Here is a 17,776-nt window from a genome sequence, read left to right as displayed (position 1 = left end):
ACGAACATATCTTTTGACTTTATCCAGCTAGAGACAGTATTCATTATTCCTTTCCAAACTTTATTGAATTAAGATCAAAGTGGACATTAAATATGTGCATTTGGTATCTATATTATACTATTATACTATTATATTATGTGGTTAATATTTTTATTCATTTGAATTTTATAGTATAACTTGCTGGAATCTGATGGACATGGCCTATTCCTTGCTCTTTGGGTTAAAGAGTGAGGCTATTTTCATTTCAGTATATATTTGAAGTAAAAAGGGAAGGCATGCATACTTCATGGGTGGGATAGAACTTGGTGAAGGAAGAAGTGCAAGAGACCTTTGACTGTTTCTTAACCCATTGTTTATTATGTCTAAACTATGTGAGTTTGCAATAAACAAACCAAGTAGGATGCTGGGTTGTGTTGCCAAATCAGTTGTAGTTAAATTCACAGAGGCCATGCTGAAACCTTGGTTAGGCCACACTTGACGTATTACATACAGCTCACGGATCCATGACTTAATGGGCCTATCCAGATCCTAAAGGTCATGCAGAAGAGAGCAGCAAGGCTGAACCCTGCTGTCACAGCAAAGTTGTAAGGAATGGCTCAATAAGATAGGGTTTCAGCCTTGAAAAGAGAATTCTGTAAGGGAACCTTGTAGAGTTATAAGAGATACTTAACGGGATGGAGAAAGTAAACCCAAAACAATATTTTAAGATATGCCAGGGCAGCAAGGCAAGTGAGGTCAGGGGAAATTTAGGACAGACATTAAAGTATGCCTTTATCTGGAGGGTGATAACTGCTGGAATGGATTGCCAGGATGAGTGAGGCCAGGTCACTGAACTCAATTCTGAAACAACTGGATGCTGTACTGGGAAGATTGATTCTCTGAATGATGATATTATTTGAGTTGATGGGCCTTTATCTGAACCTATTTTGTGACCCATCATCAACTGTTTTTGGTTCCACACTTTTATTGCTCAATGGAAGAAGGGAAATTCTTCCAATCTGCTTCTACTTGAAGTTTGTTAATTGTAAACCCGTGTCCCCTTTCGAAAATGTGAGATTGCCGGTCTCTGAAATGTGGCTTGCATGTTACTGTAGTTTTGTATGCTATTTTTGTATATTTACCAGCAAAATAAACTAAGCCACAATTAACAACGGATCCAGTTGTTAAACTGTTTACTTTGCATAATTCCTTTGTACTTTCCATCAAATGGTTGAATTCAATATTGACAATAAATTAACATGCAAGAATGTACAAAATAGCATTCTTAAGGTTCAATTGCAAATGTATGAAGTTAGTGTACAGCTACCGGCCTTTACGCCCACACACAAGATGATTCCAGCCACAAACCTACAAATGAAGGCTTTTAGAAACAAAAAATGTACCTTTAATGTATTCAGCATTTTCAGCAAAAGAGGTTAAATTTATGACAAATTGAATCTGAGAGTCTTTTTAATGCAAAACAATTTAATGAGTTTTGACTTCTGATCTTTGTAAAGATAGATAAAATGAACTGTCCAAAAATATAACTGTGTCAAAGTTGTTTGGTACCAGTCGCACCAGTTAAAGCCACTAATAGCGATATGATATCAGATGTACCCATCAATAAAAGTTATCAATAGCTGTTTGGTACTGGTCACACCCACCAGCGAAAGCCATACACACTAGTCCATATAGAGATTAGCCGCTCTTTATGCATTTCTAATTTAGGTTAACATGACCTGCAGCCTTCAGTAAACAATATTTGAGGGAATGCATGCCAAATGTTGTTACCCTCCATGTGCTATTTGAATTGAAAGTTCTTCCTATTTGAGATGCTAACTGGATTGATTGAGTGTCTTCCTCGCTAAAGTAATGAGAAGTCATCACTAACTACACAAGCCAATCATAGGCCACAGCTATACTGCCGTTTGTGAGTGGTATCTGCTGGCTGAGGTGCTCAGTCAGCAGACTCCTGATCTATTTATTGCACACTGACCTACAACAGATTGGTGCTGAGGCGCAGTGACACAAAGCTGTACTCTTTCTAGTGCTAATTTATAATGTTAGGGCAAAGTTGCTACTCCTGACTGGACTCTCCTAACATATGAAGTTTTAAACATTCCTAGGCTGTCCATTAGATGGCCTTGGTACTGTTACAATGTGGTTTTGTGCCAGGCTAGAGCTATACTAGTTACACAATAGCCAATGAAAACTCTGACTACCTCTTGGGATGGGCAAGGAAGTCTCTCATCTCTTGGCTTAGTGTGCTTGCACGTGTGGGGGGGCGGGAAGGATGGAGAAGATGGAGATTTGTTCTAGTTGCTGTATATTGTGACATTGTAAATACATTCATAAAATCTTCGACTGGTTACTGCTTCTAGCAGAATGATAAATTTGCTTTTCTTGAACACAGTTTGGATTCACTAAAAATACCGACTAAAAGAAATCTTCATAAATGCATTTTTAAAAGATTCATTCTCGGGATGTGGTCATCTCTGGCTAGACTGGCATCTAATGCCCATCCTTAGTTGCCCTTGAGAAGGTGGCGATGAGCTGCCTTCTTGAGCTGCTACAGTCCATATAATGAACATACTTCCACAGTGCTGTTAGGTAGGGAGTTCCAGGATTTTAGTCTATCTCTTTATTCTCTGTCTCTTGGGGACAGTAAGGATTGTTTACCATCAATAGATTTCACCTTAAATTAATACATCTGTAATGAACTGCATAGGAAGGTTAAGACATTAATACGGCCATAATATAGATTTTGTTTTGATAAATTTTAAGTATGCCTTGAGTATGTTCAGTCAAAAGGAATATTACATCGTTATTTTCCTAGATATAAATTTTTGGCACTGCAATGCAAACTAACTTGCTTTTTGGAAGTAGGAATTTTTTCATCAAGAGATCAAACTGAATTTGTTGCTGCTCTATGTGTGGTTAATCTAATTTCCTGCTGTTGATTTGATGTTTTTTGCTGCTCTGACTACCTCAGGCATTATCTGTTGCCCTGCTTGCAGGCAGACGTGTTTCACAGGCGATGTAGTGGAGAACGTCTTCATCAGAGACTATCCTCAAGCAACTCAAAAGATGGAAAAGGTAAGCACAGAGCAAATCTTGAAATCAAATTTTGAATAATATATATTAGTTATTTTTTTAATACATGTCAAAGAGTAAGATCAGCAGCTATTGAACATACTCATATCATGTCTAATCTGCAAGATTGATTGGTGCACTAGATCAAATATTTTTGTACAAACTGTGATCATGCGAGTGCATCTGTCTCTGGAACTGCAAAGTGCAACCATAATTCAGATTTTTATGCACACTTCATAAAATTTTATTTCATATTCTGTCTGTACAACTTCCAAAGTGGAGAAGAAACGACTAATTGAAAAATACCATAGGTCCCATTTGAACTCCAGTTTAGTTGATAGAACAGAGATGATGATGTAAAAATTGGACCTCGTTGTACCCATTTTACGCATGTAAAATGGATGCAATGACTCCTAATTTCAGGGAACAATGTTCTGCACCCAAGAACCCCTGAAAAATATCTGACCCAAAATTGAGCCATGTTTGTTGTGCCCGGGGTGGTCACATAAAACAGCCGTTCAGAGTGGAGCAGGCGTCCAGCCCGCTTCGTTCAGCTTTTCTAGACGTGGATGCAGCCTAGAAAGGTGAATGTAAATATTTTTTTTAATTGATGTGCTCCTCCTGGCTCCACAGCATTCCTGCCAACTGCTGGCAGTGTGGCAGGCAGCCCAAAATTCGACTCATCAGTCTGGTGAGCTGCCTGTGGAGGCGTGACAGGTGCTGGCAGCTCACCAGCTACTAAACCTTTATAAAACACTGGTTAGGCCTCAGCTGAAGTATTGTGTTCAATTCTGGGCACCACACTTTAGGAAGGATGCTAATTAGAGAGGGTGTAGAAGAGATTTACTAGAATGGTACCAGGGATGAGGGACTTCAGTTATGTGGAGAGACTGGAAAAGCTGGGGTTGTTCTCCTTGGAACAGAAAAGGTTAAGGGGAGATGTCATAGTAGGCACATAGTAGCTACAGAACAGGAGGAGTCCATTCGGCCCATTGTGCCTGTTTTGGCTCTTTGAAAGAACTATCCAATTAGTCCCATTCCCCTGCTCTTTCCCCCTAGCCCTCTAATTTTTTTCCCATCAAGTATTTATCTAATTCCCTTTTGAAAGTTATTATTGAATCTGCTTCCACTACCCTTTCAGACAGTGCATTCGCGATCATTACAACTCACTGCATAAAAAAATGTTTCCACATGTCACCTCTGGCTCTTTTGATGATCACTCTTTGATAGAAGTGTTCAAGATCATGAACGGTTTTGAAAGAGTAAATAAGAAGAAACTGTTTCCAGTGGCAGAAAGATCGGTAACCAGAAGACACAAATTTAAGGTGATCGGCAAAGAGCCAGAGGTGACATGAGGAAACATTTTTTTTATGCAGCGCGTTGTAATGATCTGGAATGCACTGCCTGAAAGGGATGATACTATGAATTATTTAGGTGAGGCGCGAGGAACAATTTCTCGTGACCCTCGAGCTACCATCTTTGGGCAGGGATCGTTTCCTGTGCCCATTTGAAAACTGGCACTTGAAAACTGGCCTACATGAATTTCTAGGCCTATGAATGTTTGGGAGTTTAGATGCATATCTGTTCTTGTGAATTCAAAATGTTGTGATATCCTTTTTATAGTGAACAGGATTGTTCCAATTCTTGAATTAAAATAAACAATTCCTTTCCCTTCCGGTTAGCTAATTTTATATCCGGACTGGAGTGGGAAGGAACAGTGCAATATAATGAAAATAATTGCAAAACTGCTCCAACCCCTTACTTCAGGAAACAAGTAGTAGTAAATATTCTGGTATAATGACATTGATGTTCAGAGCTGATATCATCACATTGGTTCGTGTGTATGTTCAACATAATGGTTGTACTGTGAGTGATGTCATTACTACCCCAACTTTGCACAGTGTTCCAGATAGTGTTCTGCTCAAAGTGGGTGGTGAGAGGACACTAGGTCTTTAACTTTCTTTAATTCTGGGCATGTCGTTTATGACTAGGAAGGTAGATTTCTGAGGTAGGAGAACTTTTATGTTATTAAGAAACTGTTAAAGGTGTTTAGAATATTCTGTACTACAAATAAGGTTTTAATTTCTTTTATTCACTTAAAATGAAGCCAACAGTTTTTTGAATTTCTATAGAGTGCCAATTTCTGTGGCCATGATGAAAACTTATTTTCTATTTTATCTAGTGGCATTCCTGCACTGTTGGGTCATGTTGCATAAGCACATCAGTGATGGTGCAGGGTTTCTCTACGTTGCAGCCAATCTCAAAAAATAGTCTTCCACTGTCTGCCAATTCGAGCACCAGACTTGCAGAATTATAACAAATGAATGCAATGCTACATTTTGGGGCAGTTTGATGCTGTGGGATCACATATTTGCAAACTTCAAGGAAATTCTGTTAATCTTTGACCTGTAAGCAGTGATAAGGGACTTTTTGTTTGTTTAATTTACAATTGTTTGAATCCAGGAGGAAAACCATGGCATAACCTGCCCTATTCGTCTTTCTCTTCTACCCAGTACAACTTTCAGAATTGTTTACTCAGTCTGTGAGGTATCAGCAATATTACTCTAACTTCTTTCAATTAAAAATCTGTCCACACTCTATCTCTAGCCCAGCATGAAAGTATGGTCCAGTTTTCTACACACTGCAATATCTTTAGTTTCCATAACTGCATTTTGTATTCATCTTCTATAAAGTGAACACTTTCAAAAGGGAATTAGATAAATACTTGAAGGGAAAAAAATTACAGGGCTATGGGGAAAGAGCAAGGGAATGAGACTAATTGGATAACCCTTTCAAAGAGCTGGCACAGGCATGATGGGCCGAATAGCCTCCTCCTGTGCTGTACTTTACTGATAGTCCACAGAACTACACTTCTTACTTTCTAATTATACTTAATTACTGTCCTCTTTCTACTACATGGTCGTAGTGCTGCAGATTGAGCAAAATTAGCTGAGGTTTTTATTCACTACACAGTCTTCATTTTATTCCAGTGCTCCTTTTCCTAGAAAAAGGAAAGTTCTCTTGAATAAAGTTGCAAATTAGTCTGCAGCGTATTTCTTTTAACCTTACAGCTTCATCTAAAAACCTTGCACCTAAGCGATTGCATCTAATAGGATCATAGATTGGTTTGGTGGTAGGAAGCCAAAGCAGCTAAAAGATAGCAGTTGTACTTGAGAGAATGGTGTTTGATCGTAGCCTGAGGTCAAGACACTGTAGTTTCTTTGTAAAACTGTTGGTGTGTGGTTCAGCTGGGACAATTTAAAAAAAAAATGTTGAAATGTCTGCATGTTATAGTTGTAAACAATTTTAGAACACCAAGTTATAGTCCAGCAATTTTATTTTAAATTCACAAGCTTTCGGAGGCTTCCCCCTTCGTCAGGTGAACGATGTGAACATCGTTCACCTGACGAAGGGGGAAGCCTCCGAAAGCTTGTGAATTTAAAATAAAATTGCTGGACTATAACTTGGTGTTGTAAAATTGTTTACAATTGTCAACCCCAGTCCATCACCGGCATCTCCACATCATGCATGTTATAGGGTAGTGACTGTTGCTATATACTGGGGAAATGTGAAAAAATAACATTTCTTAAAGGATAGCTAATTTTCTAGGTCACCGCATCGGTGCAAATATAAAACAGTAGTTTTCCTGTTTTTGTTTTGAGTGTGGATACAGACAGAGTGATAGATGTGGTTAAGTAAAGCTAGTACAGTAACCTGCATTGCATGGTTTCTCGATGCTAAAATTTTACAGAATCTCACAATGTTATGGCAGTGCAGGTATTACAACTTACAAGTTATTATTAAGTAATGGGAGAAAATAATAGCTTTCCTGATGATCTGAGGGTGGATATTGGGATAAATTTGCAATCATGATTTGTACTTCACAAAATTTTGTGTCACTGAAGTCTGGCTAAACAAAAGCTGTTTGGGGTGAGTGGGGTAGACCGCGAGGTTAATTACTGTAAAAGTGCAGCCGTGAGCTGTAAACATGTATCTGCTACAATTAAGCGACATGATTGCCATTGATGTACAACCATTACAGCCAGGGAATTGAAGGCCATAAGAACATAGTCAAAAGATCACCAGAGGATCATATAAGTGTTAGTCTACAAGGGAATCTGATGCCTTGAATAACATTCAGCATTAGATTACTCAGTGAATTAGTTAATCCAGACATCTAGCATTGGACTCCCAGGTGAACTAGATACTTGGACATCTGAATGTTAAGCTGCTAAGGGAATTGGGTAATATAAAAATATAGCATTAAACAGCCTAGTGAATTGGTTGGCTTGGATATTGCATTAGATTGCCTATAGAAATGCATAGATAGCATACAACTGCTGGGGGCACAAGGTAACGTGCTGTAGATATTCCTTTTTTTTATTCGTTGATGGGATGTGGACTTCGCTGGCAAGGCCAGAATTTATTGCCCATCCCTAATTGCCCTTGAGAAGGTGGTGGTGGTGAGCTACCTTCTTGAACTGCTGCAGTCGGTGTGGTGAAGGTTCTCCCACACGGCAGCCACGGTGCGCCGGTGGTGAAGGGAGTGAATGTTTAGAGTGGTGGATGGGGTGCCAATCAAGCGGGCTGCTTTGTCCTGGATAGTGTCGAGCTTCTTGAGTGTTGTTGGAGCTGCACTCATCCAGGCAAGTGGAGAGTATTCCATCACACTCCTGACCTGTGCCTTCTAGATGGTGGAGAGGCTTTGGGGAGTCAGGAGGTGAGTCACTTGCCACAGAATACCCAGCCTCTAATCTGCTCTTGTAGCCACAGTATTTATGTGGCTGGTCTAGTTAAGTTTCTGGTCACTGGTGACCCCCAGCGTGTTGATGGTAGGGGATTCGGCGATAGTAATGCTGTTGAATGTCAAGGGGAGGTGGTTAGACGCTGTCTTGTTGGAGATGGTCATTGCCTGGCACTTGACTAGCGCGAATGTTACTTGCCACTTATCAGTCCAAGCCTGGGTGTTGTCCAGGTCTTGCTGCATGCGGGCACGGACTGCTTCATTATCTGAGGGGTTGCGAATGGAACTGAACACTGTGCCTAGTGGTGAACAACATATGTCCAGTGGGACAGATTCAGGTTGTGCTAACCTGCTGAGCATAAACATATTGGAGAAAGAATAACATTTCACTGGCTCGGGTAGACTGGTTCTTCCAAATTCAGTCTCTATTAATTTCTGCAGCACGACACATTGGAGACCAACCAGCTCAAATGATCCTGTGATACCATGTCAACTAATGTTCATTTTATCCTCCAATTTTTCCCACTCTTTTTTTCCTGCTTACCTCTTTGGTGAAGGTGCTGAGTCCATGTAATACAGTTCCATGGGCAGTAATGGCCCTCCAATATCTTGTCCAAATTGCCATTTATCAAGTATTAGCTTGGACTGAGTGTAGCTGGGCTACTAGACTAGGACCATCACGACCAAGCTTGAATCTGTCCTCGTCTAATTTCTACAGACATGCACTTCCTACTTGAGTTGCTGGATAGCAGGAGCAAGGACTGCAATTTTTTTCCCCCCTAATTTTGGAAGTGAAGGTGAATTGTGCATCCCATCAGGGCCTTGGTTGAGGCCATTTGACTCTGAAAAGACCAGGGATAGAACCTCCACTCCTGCTAGCTTGTTATAAGTCTCTTAAAATCTATGCTCAATCTTGGCATTCTTTTTACAGAAGAAAAAATCATTAAGGCCGATTCTCTTGAATGTAGTGCCCCAGTAACGCCTAGGCACAGCACACTGGAAATATGAGTAGAGACCTGTAACACCAGTGGTCTCTGCTCACATACTGCTGCCCTTGAACTTTCTGCTAAATTAATTTTATGGCCTGCATTGCTGCAACAGAAGTAAGCACTTGAATGTAAACTAAAGAGAGTTGTCACATTTACAAAGACATGATGGCCTGTAACCTGATTTCCTGTTTTTGTGACAATTGCAGGTTGTGTGCCCACATAAAAAGGAGTTATCAAAAACAGAGTTTTGTTGTATTGTGAAGCCTGAGTCAGCAAGAATTTTGAGATAGAGGAACAATTACTAAGAATAGTTCCTTGCCTTTTTGCTACTCTCGCCATTAAATGGATTATATATCCTACAAGTTTTGGCTGCAATGAGCTCAACTGTCAAATCTGCATAATGGGGGTCCTGTTTGGAATTCCTGTTGCATCTACTGTCTGAAGGAGCAGCACATGTGGAAGATGAGGCTCCTGAGGGACCACAGGATAGTTGGGCTCCTATTGGCTGAATCATCCAGAGAAATAGCATCCTTGAAACTTTCTTTTAATGTGTCATTCAGTATAACCCCTTGATTCCATCCGTCCCTCTTGACCTTTCTCTACAATAAAAACATCTCTGAAAAGTCTAAACAGAATTCAGTTATAGTCCCTGTCACCATCATTTCACAATGACAGAAACCTCAAATGCTAGGACCATCAAAAAGATTTTGCACACAGCATAATCTGATGTATTTAATGTATAGAAATCCAAAATTTTGCTGTCTGTGTAATTATTTTCACCAATGCCTGTATGTCTTTTTGTGGACAGTTAGCTAATCTGGTGCCTTATCTAAGTTGTTCCCCTGATGCAAGACCAGGACAGGAGAATGACAGCTTTGTGTCAGTATAAGCCTCCGGGACCCAAGGGGGCACTCTGTCTGCTGATCTGAGGGGGCAGACCCCATGAAATGGAGTGGTATTGAGCAAGGTGGCCACTATTTCCCTCCTGGCTTGAGAAATCTCATCTATAAGCCTGTCTACTAAGGAGGCCACAATGTAGCCAAAGGCTTATGTTGAAGCAGTCTGAGTGTGTGAGAGTACCTAAAACTGGCAGTGAAGCCTCAGCTGTGAGGGCTGAACAGCAGATGGCCCTGGAGCTGCCACTCACTCCAAGGATGTCGACATGCTTTCTATTCCATCCATCAGGACTACACGCATGTGGGATGTGGAATTCTTCATGTTTGTTGCCATATTGTGGAAGCTACCGGGCACATTACCCAATAACTGACATAGTGCTTCATGGTTTGAAAGTGTTCTTCTGAAAACAGGGTCACAAAGATCTGGGTCTGCTGTCTGTGCGGCTGCAGGAGGAGGCACTCTCCTCTTCCTCCAAGGGGCCTCTTCTTCCTCCTTCTGCACTTTCTGCTCCTGCTTTCCTATATTCAATAATCACCTTATATTGTCTATCTTGCTTCAGTTGGATTTAACTGGGCGCTGCATGCCAATTCTTGGAATTTTGACGGGGTGTCAGATGAGCTGCTTCCTGCAGTTTCTGTGGAGGGTCTGTCAGAAGTTCTGAACTACCTGCAGTTAGAACCAGAGTGGAGCTGGCCTTCTCTATCTGAAAGTTTTGATTTGGATTTCTCTTGTTTATTCTGCAAAGATTAAGTTTGATTTATTTACCACCCTCAGAGGTCAAAGAATTTCCTAACTAAACATTGGTGCTGGTAGAATCAATTACATGGCTAACAGTTTACTAAACAAAAAGATAAATTTTCAAAATTGCTTTTTCAAAAAAATACTGTAAATGCTGCAAGGGTCACATCCTCCAGTTCAGAGGTAACATGTGACAGTGTGGCCATTACAATGGGTTTTTACAGGGTCTGCAAAGTACCAGCTGGGGACTGTGGTTGGAGTGGGGCAATCTGTGCCTGTGCATTCGAACTCTCCTGAAGCCTTACTCCATTTCCCAGTCAGTGCCTGGTACAGTGACCAGCTTTTAAAAAAAAAAGTACACTTAGAAGAGATGAGGGTTCATTCAAATGCTTTTTAAAAAATAACAAAAGGACTATATTAGATAATTCCACTATAGGTATTTCATCTGAAAACATAAAGGAACACTTGGCTGCAGAGTACTTTGATTAGTGTTGTGGCACTAACTGTTGGGTTTGGCTATAATTACAGGTTATGGTTACAGTTTGCTTTAGTAGTTTAACATACTTGAAAGGTTGTGCTATGATGGTACAAGATCAGTGGCTTTCTGTGGTCAAAATGTGTACTACTGCCTACAATGGCTCGATGTTCTCACCATACTACCATATAATCATATTGCTAAAATAGTACATTAGTTGTACCAGTAGCATGCAGTGCATCAACAGTAAATCATATCTACTGCGAGGGTACTGTAGCTGATTTAGAACCATTAAAGTTTACAGCACAAAAGGAGACCATCTGATACATTGTATCTGACAGCCCTTTGCGAGAGCAATCCAAAACTAATCCCACTGCCCTGCTTTCACTCCATAGTCATTTATCATTCTTTGCTTCAGATATTTATCCAGTTTTCTCTTAAAAGGTATGATGATCTCTGCCTTAACCATTCCCTGTTACTAAGTATTCTATGCTCCAAACAACCTGCAAAGCATTGTCTCTTAACCTCTCTCCTTGTTCTCTCATTGACCATTTTAATTTGTTGACCCCTCATCACTGACTCCACAACAAGGGGAAATAGTCTTTCTTTATTCCCTTGCTTAGGACCCGTTATAATTTTAAAACCATCTTTAAATTACCTCTTAGCCTTCACTGCTCCAAAGGAAATGCTTCCAGTGTTCTAAGTCTCTCCTCATAACAGCAGTTTTCTATCTTGGCATCATCCTGATGAATCTACACTGTATGTTCTCATTGCTTTAATGTTCTTTCTATAATGGGGTCTCTCTAACTGTGGCCTAATCAATGTAAAACCCAAAGTGCTGTTGACCTTTTTATGGCTTTATCTATCTGCACTCGCATTTCAGGGAATTATGTATCTGAACCCCTCAGTCCCTCTGTTTATTCACACCTTTCATTATCTTTCCATTGTGTAAACTCCCATTCCTTGCTTTACCTTCCCAAAATATTTTACCTCACACTTATCCATTGTGTAAACTCCCATTCCTTGCTTTACCTTCCCAAAATATTTTACCTCACACTTATCCTCCACTTGTCTGCCCATTCCACTAACTTCTCTGCGCCTTCCTGAAGTTTTTTACATTCCTGCTCACAGTTTACCAAACCCCTTACTTTTGTGTAGTCAGCATATTTCAAGGTCATACTCACGATGCGTAAATTCAAATTGTTTATACATACTGAGAACAGAAGTGGACAAGTACCGACCCCTAAGGTACATCATTTCCAACCTGAGCAATATCTATTTGCTCTAACTCTATTTGCGCACTACTGTTATTAGACTAACTGGTCCACCGTTACCTGATTTATCCTTCTCTCCCTTCTTGAATAAAGGTGTTACATTGGCTCTAGTCCAATAGCATAATTTGCATATTTAAAGCAGATTGAAAAATTGTGGCCAGTCTCTGCTATCTCCTCTCTGACTTTCAGCAGCGTGTGCATGTTGTTAGGGCCCTGTGATTTATCCACCTTGAGTTTTGCTAATGTTTTCAGAACCAATTCCTTTTCTTCAGTTATCTCTAAGATTTGTTCCGTCTCCTTCTCTAGTACATCTAAATTCTCACTTCCACTATCATTTGTAAAAACTGATGCAAAATATTTCACATCTCCACAATACCTCCCTCCTTCAACCATGAGTTGTCCGATTCTAACTACTCTTTATTTTCTTTATATGCTTATAAAACCCCTTATTCTTAAGTAAGCAGTTAGTAGAAACATAGAATTAAAGTGGCAGGATTGCTTTTCCTAGGCTGCTACTTCTAGTTCTGTAGCTCTAGTTAGTGTACAAATTGGCATAGCACTGTCATCTAGGGTGCACTAATTCATACAGAATGTGTGTCTTATTTCCAAGGCAACTATCAGACCTATTTTTAAAAATTCTAAACTAATCCTCTCCCGAAAATGTTAGAACCTATTTTTGGGTGCAGAATTGTTAATGAAAATTGCAAGAATCTCTTTTTCAACAGGTGTTGATTTTGAGGCACTTGAATAGTGCAGAGAGTTTAGCAGAGTATACTCTTTTGTCTGATTTCAACCCAGTCTAATTGGATAAAAATCACCTCTTTCTTTCTGGTAATCTATTAAAGGAGGTTGACCATCTCAATCCCATTCCTAATAGATACAGGCCTGCAACGAAACACAAATTGAGATTAAGTCAGAAATTTTACCCAGAAAGACCATAAGGATGCCAGGTATGGTGAATGGAAATATTCACACTGGTACAGTAAGAGATGCTGTTTTCCGCCTAGGCTAAGAGACATTGTTGGAGTACGGTGAAGGGACCTTTGCCCTGACTCTGGCCTGTGTTATACCTGACTGGGAATGCTTGATTTTCACACTGGGTGGCAAAGAGATGGAAAAGTGTTCCATTCCTCAGTACTGACCTCCTCACCCTGACCAGTCGAGAAAAGTTGCCAAAAATATATTGTTAGAAATGACCAGCCAACTTTATGAAGAATCTGCCATTGAACTATTTTAGTTTGCATATATTATATTTGCCATAACTTCTATTTGGTCTCCAGTACTGTAAACCATTACAGATTTTGTAAGAAGGAGAAATCAGCATACTGCATGAATTTGTCCCAATCTGCTTGTAAAGTTGCTCTTGCAAGCTAGGCTAAATGGCTATCACCTTCCAGTTTTTGAGTATCAATGGCAGAAACGGTGTCAAAACAGGCATATACCTCCACATACCACTGTATTTTTGTTTTATTCGTTCATGGGATGTGGGTGTCGCTGGTAAGGCCAGCATTTGTTGCCCATCCCTAATTGCCCTTGAGAAGGTGGTGGTGAGCTGCCTTCTTGAACTGCTGCAGTCCGTGTGGTGAAGATGCTCCCACAGTGCTGTTAGGAAGGGAGTTCCAGGATTTTGACCCAGCGACGATGAAGGAACGGCGATATATTTCCAAGTCAGGATGGTGCTTGACTTGGAGGGGAACGTGCAGATGGTGTTGTTCCCATGTGCCTGCTGCCCTTTTCCTTCTAGGTGGTAGAGGTCGCGGGTTTGGGAGGTGCTGTCGAAGAAGCCTTGGCGAGTTGCTGCAGTGCATCCTGTGGATAGTACAGTGCGCCGGTGGTGAAGGGAATGAATGTTTAGGGTGGTGGATGCGGTGCCAATCAAGCGGGCTGCTTTGTCCTGGATGGTGTCGAGCTTCTTGAGTGTTGTTGGAGCTGCACTCACCTGACTTTTGCCTTGTAGATGGTGGAAAGGCTTTGGGGAGTCAGGAGGTGAGTCACTCGCCACAGAATACCCAGCCTCTAACCTGCTCTTGTAGCTACAGTATTTATAATACTATATCTATAGCTCTGACCTTGTTCCCCTGTGGTTCTGATCATTTGTTCTTCTGTAAGTGACCTTTTATTGTAGTGCACTATTTCCTGTTGGTCAGCTACACAGAACACAGTGGCTGTGTTCTCTTTAGCACCAGATATAAAACTGTCAAATAACATTTTGAAAAAGGGAGGCTGCAGTTTTATATATTAAAGGACACTAATGGCATGTTCAGAAGCCAACAATGCACATATGTAAACAAGTAATGATATGTTCAAGGAAGCAATCTCAATATGCGTATCCTCGATCATTCTCTTATATCCCTAGTTACAGGAACTGTTGATGATCATGGCTTGATGATAAATATCAGTCGCTGCACAGTATGATGCTACTTGAAATTGCCACGGGTAATACTGCAGCAATGTAACCAAGCTTTAGAGGCCTTGTGTGCACGTCTTTTAAAATAATTTATCTGAATTTACAGTGTTTGTTTATTCTCTCCAGCACTGCTTCGACTGTGAAGAAAATAAACCAGCCCTCAATTTTTGTTCAGACTGCAGTAAGTGGCTATGCAGTACATGCTCAGAAGAACATGCGCTTGGGAAGGACACAAAGCATCATAAGCTGTTCACCCCAGAACATACTACAGGTAACGTATTGCACAGCTCCTCAGTACTTTAAAAATCGATAGGTCCTGCAAAAAGGTTTAATACAGGAAATGACCGCAGTCACCTTGAGGATGTGATATAGCAGTTACTTTACTTGCACAATTTTTAAGACTGTATTCACACAGGAAATAGGCAGGTCAACTCACTAAATAAGCAGTCTTGTCAGCAAAACCACCAGGATGGCTGGGATGGAAAATGAGAATGTTGCATTGGTGCAGCGGGGAGTGCTGCTGTTGAGATTTAGGTTGAGGCTTGTTGTGGGGACAGTGTAGTGGGAGCTTTGTAGCTCAGACTGCACCTTACCTGAGTGCTTAGTGCTGACATTGGGTAATAAAACTTGCAAAATATTCATTTCTGTCCTTGTTTTGATTGGCATAAATATCAGCAAAATAATTAAAGAAAACACACATTTCACACACCAAGTTCTACTTTTTTCCTCACATTAACCAAACCAAAATATATATATATATATATATATATATATTTGTAGAAATATAGATCATGCTTCAGATAGGAGTGATGCTGGTAAGGCCAAATCCCTAGTTGCCCTGAGAAGGTGGTCATGGGCCTTGTCCATGAACCACTACTGTCCTTGCAGTAATGGTATTCTCACAGTGGTGTTAGGTAGTGAATTCCAGATTTCTATTAGATGTATATCTCTACAGAATACAGAGATTCAGAATGAATGATGCATCTGAACTGGTGAAAATTTCTGTCTCTCTGGCTTCTTTTGTGGTCACTGCATTCCATATTTTCTGATCTCTCTACATGTGATTTGTGTGAGATGTTGGACTTGCCCATTCCATCACATCATTTAGCCATGTTCTTTACCTGCACTTTTCCAGACAATAACAACCTCAACAGCTAATGTGGCCACAAAATGTAATCTTTTACATCAAAATAAACACATTTTTTCTTGTTTTCTTACACTACATCAAGCAGCCTCTCCTTAGACATTCTTCTTGACCAACTAATTTTCATCAATTATCTACAGCATCACCTCCTCCAGTCTTCTTCAGTGTTTAAAGCCCAATTTTCACATCCATGCAATGTTGTTGGCCATATATTAAAACATTCTACTTCTTATCACTAGCTTCATATTACATTTGCACAGAAACTTCTTCCTGTTAAATGCTTCATTTGCAATTACTGTTTTTTGGACATCTTGGGATAGATTTTCGTCTTCACCACCCGGGTGGTAATCTGGCGGGACGGATTACACGCCCTTTATAGAACCCGCCTGAATTTCATTCAGTTAATTTCAGATTACTGCCAAGGTGGTGAAAATGAAAATCTACCCCCAAAACAATTTTATCTACTTGCTCTATTTCTTTATTGTTCACTCTGAAGGCAGTTTTTGTCAGTTGCTCTTCCTTTGAAATATGGATTGAAAATATATGCTAAGAAGACAATTAATGGTGTTCTAATTTACTTTCTCAAGTATCTCATGTAATCTATTCTGTATCTACAATCAGTGCTGTATCATAATTATACTTTAGGCTGTTTATTGATTTTCTATTGATCTTGAACCCAAACTGTCTCTTGTTAAATAATTCTGAATATATGTTGAAAAGATAAGATGATGTTACCTATCCTAATCTCATTCCTCTCCTGATTTTTGTCCATTTTGTTAATTGATTATCAAGTCTTCACAACGATCTATTGTTCTTGAGTTTAAAGAAAAATTCAAGTAAGTCTCATATTTTTGTCATCAGTTCTAAGTCTGTAGGATAGCTGTTAGTTTTTCATACTTCACTCTGTCAAACACCTGTTCACCACCTTTAGTTTCTACATGATGCACCAATGCTCTAAACGTATGTCAATTATTGGCAGCCCTATGATAGGGTTATTAAACTATTGTAAATAGCTTTTTGAACTGTCACAACACTAAGTGGCCTGTTAAAATAAAGCACTGACTAAAATGCTGTAAAATCATCAGGTTAGGTGGGCAGGGGAATGGGAGCTTTACGAAATCATGGCCCCTTTAATATCAGCAGTGAGATGGCTCAATTTAGTGATGCTCAGCTGTGTGTGCTGGCATTGAGTTATCTTATTGGGCTAAAGTTTACTGTCAAAATAATGATGAGACTAACAGTGCTCACCGTTATTTATGCGCAAATCAGACAGCAACTTCAGGCGAGTGGAAATAGAACACGATTTAGCAAATCAAAGAACCTACTTAAAATTATGTAGATTAGAGCCAGGTCCAATATGGATCGATAGAAGAAAATGGGTTGGATAATTACTTGAACTTAAAATAAATTAGAAAAAATAAAAGTTAGAACAGTGCATTTAGATAATAAATGTAAACTAAAGGCTAAAATAATGAATGTGGAAAATAGTGGAAAGAATAAAGACAGGCAAAGTAAGAACAATACACTTTTTATTAAAAATTGTTAAATAAACTGGTGTATGATTTATGTAGAACCGCTTGATAGCTGAGTAGTAGAATGTCATGCTAACGTTAGAGTTTGTTTCAGCATTAGGTATTTTGAATTGCATAATTTATCTACTTCAGATTTACCTGTTTCATATTTATCATTCACCCATAGACATTAAAAAAAATCTAGGAGTGAATTCAAGGCCGTAATCTCATTTTGTGGTTTGATTTCTGCTTTAAACTATTCAAGCTTCTCTTGTGGTTTATGATGTCATCAGGTCTCTTCGATTAGATTTCCGCCTTGCAATCACTCCTAGGAACCAGTATTTTCTATATATAAATCTTTGAACCTGATTAAATGGCTGAATTGTCAGTTACAGGTGTCACTCATTTCTTCATAAACAATTTAAAACTGTTTATTAGATTAAGATTAGACTTGTAATCACTTGCAAGCATCCATTGTTTCTTCCATGAACTATCTGATTCTCTCAATTAGCAGTGCCAGCTATC

The 17,776-nt window shown here is 39.7% G+C and overlaps 2 protein-coding genes across 9 annotated transcripts in view; one reads left to right on the top strand and one right to left on the bottom strand.

Moving 5' to 3' along the window:
* Positions 1-17,776, bottom strand: part of rpl27a (ribosomal protein L27a) — a 290,041-nt gene that overhangs the window by 180,798 nt on the left and 91,467 nt on the right. The window lies entirely within an intron of this gene.
* Positions 1-17,776, top strand: part of trim66 (tripartite motif containing 66) — a 243,877-nt gene that overhangs the window by 170,664 nt on the left and 55,437 nt on the right. For 7 of the 8 annotated variants that reach the window (XM_067993932.1, XM_067993933.1, XM_067993928.1 and 4 more), the window contains 2 exons: positions 2,972-3,075; positions 14,723-14,867. In XM_067993932.1, coding sequence (XP_067850033.1) covers positions 2,972-3,075; positions 14,723-14,867 — 249 coding nt within the window. The remainder of the gene's footprint in view (positions 1-2,971; positions 3,076-14,722; positions 14,868-17,776) is intronic. The other variant, XM_067993935.1, reaches the window with a different exon arrangement.

The sequence above is a fragment of the Heptranchias perlo genome, chromosome 12 (assembly GCF_035084215.1).
Source record: "Heptranchias perlo isolate sHepPer1 chromosome 12, sHepPer1.hap1, whole genome shotgun sequence".
In the NCBI taxonomy this organism is placed as follows: Eukaryota; Metazoa; Chordata; class Chondrichthyes; order Hexanchiformes; family Hexanchidae; genus Heptranchias; species Heptranchias perlo.
This window is presented reverse-complemented; position numbering and strand designations above follow the sequence as displayed.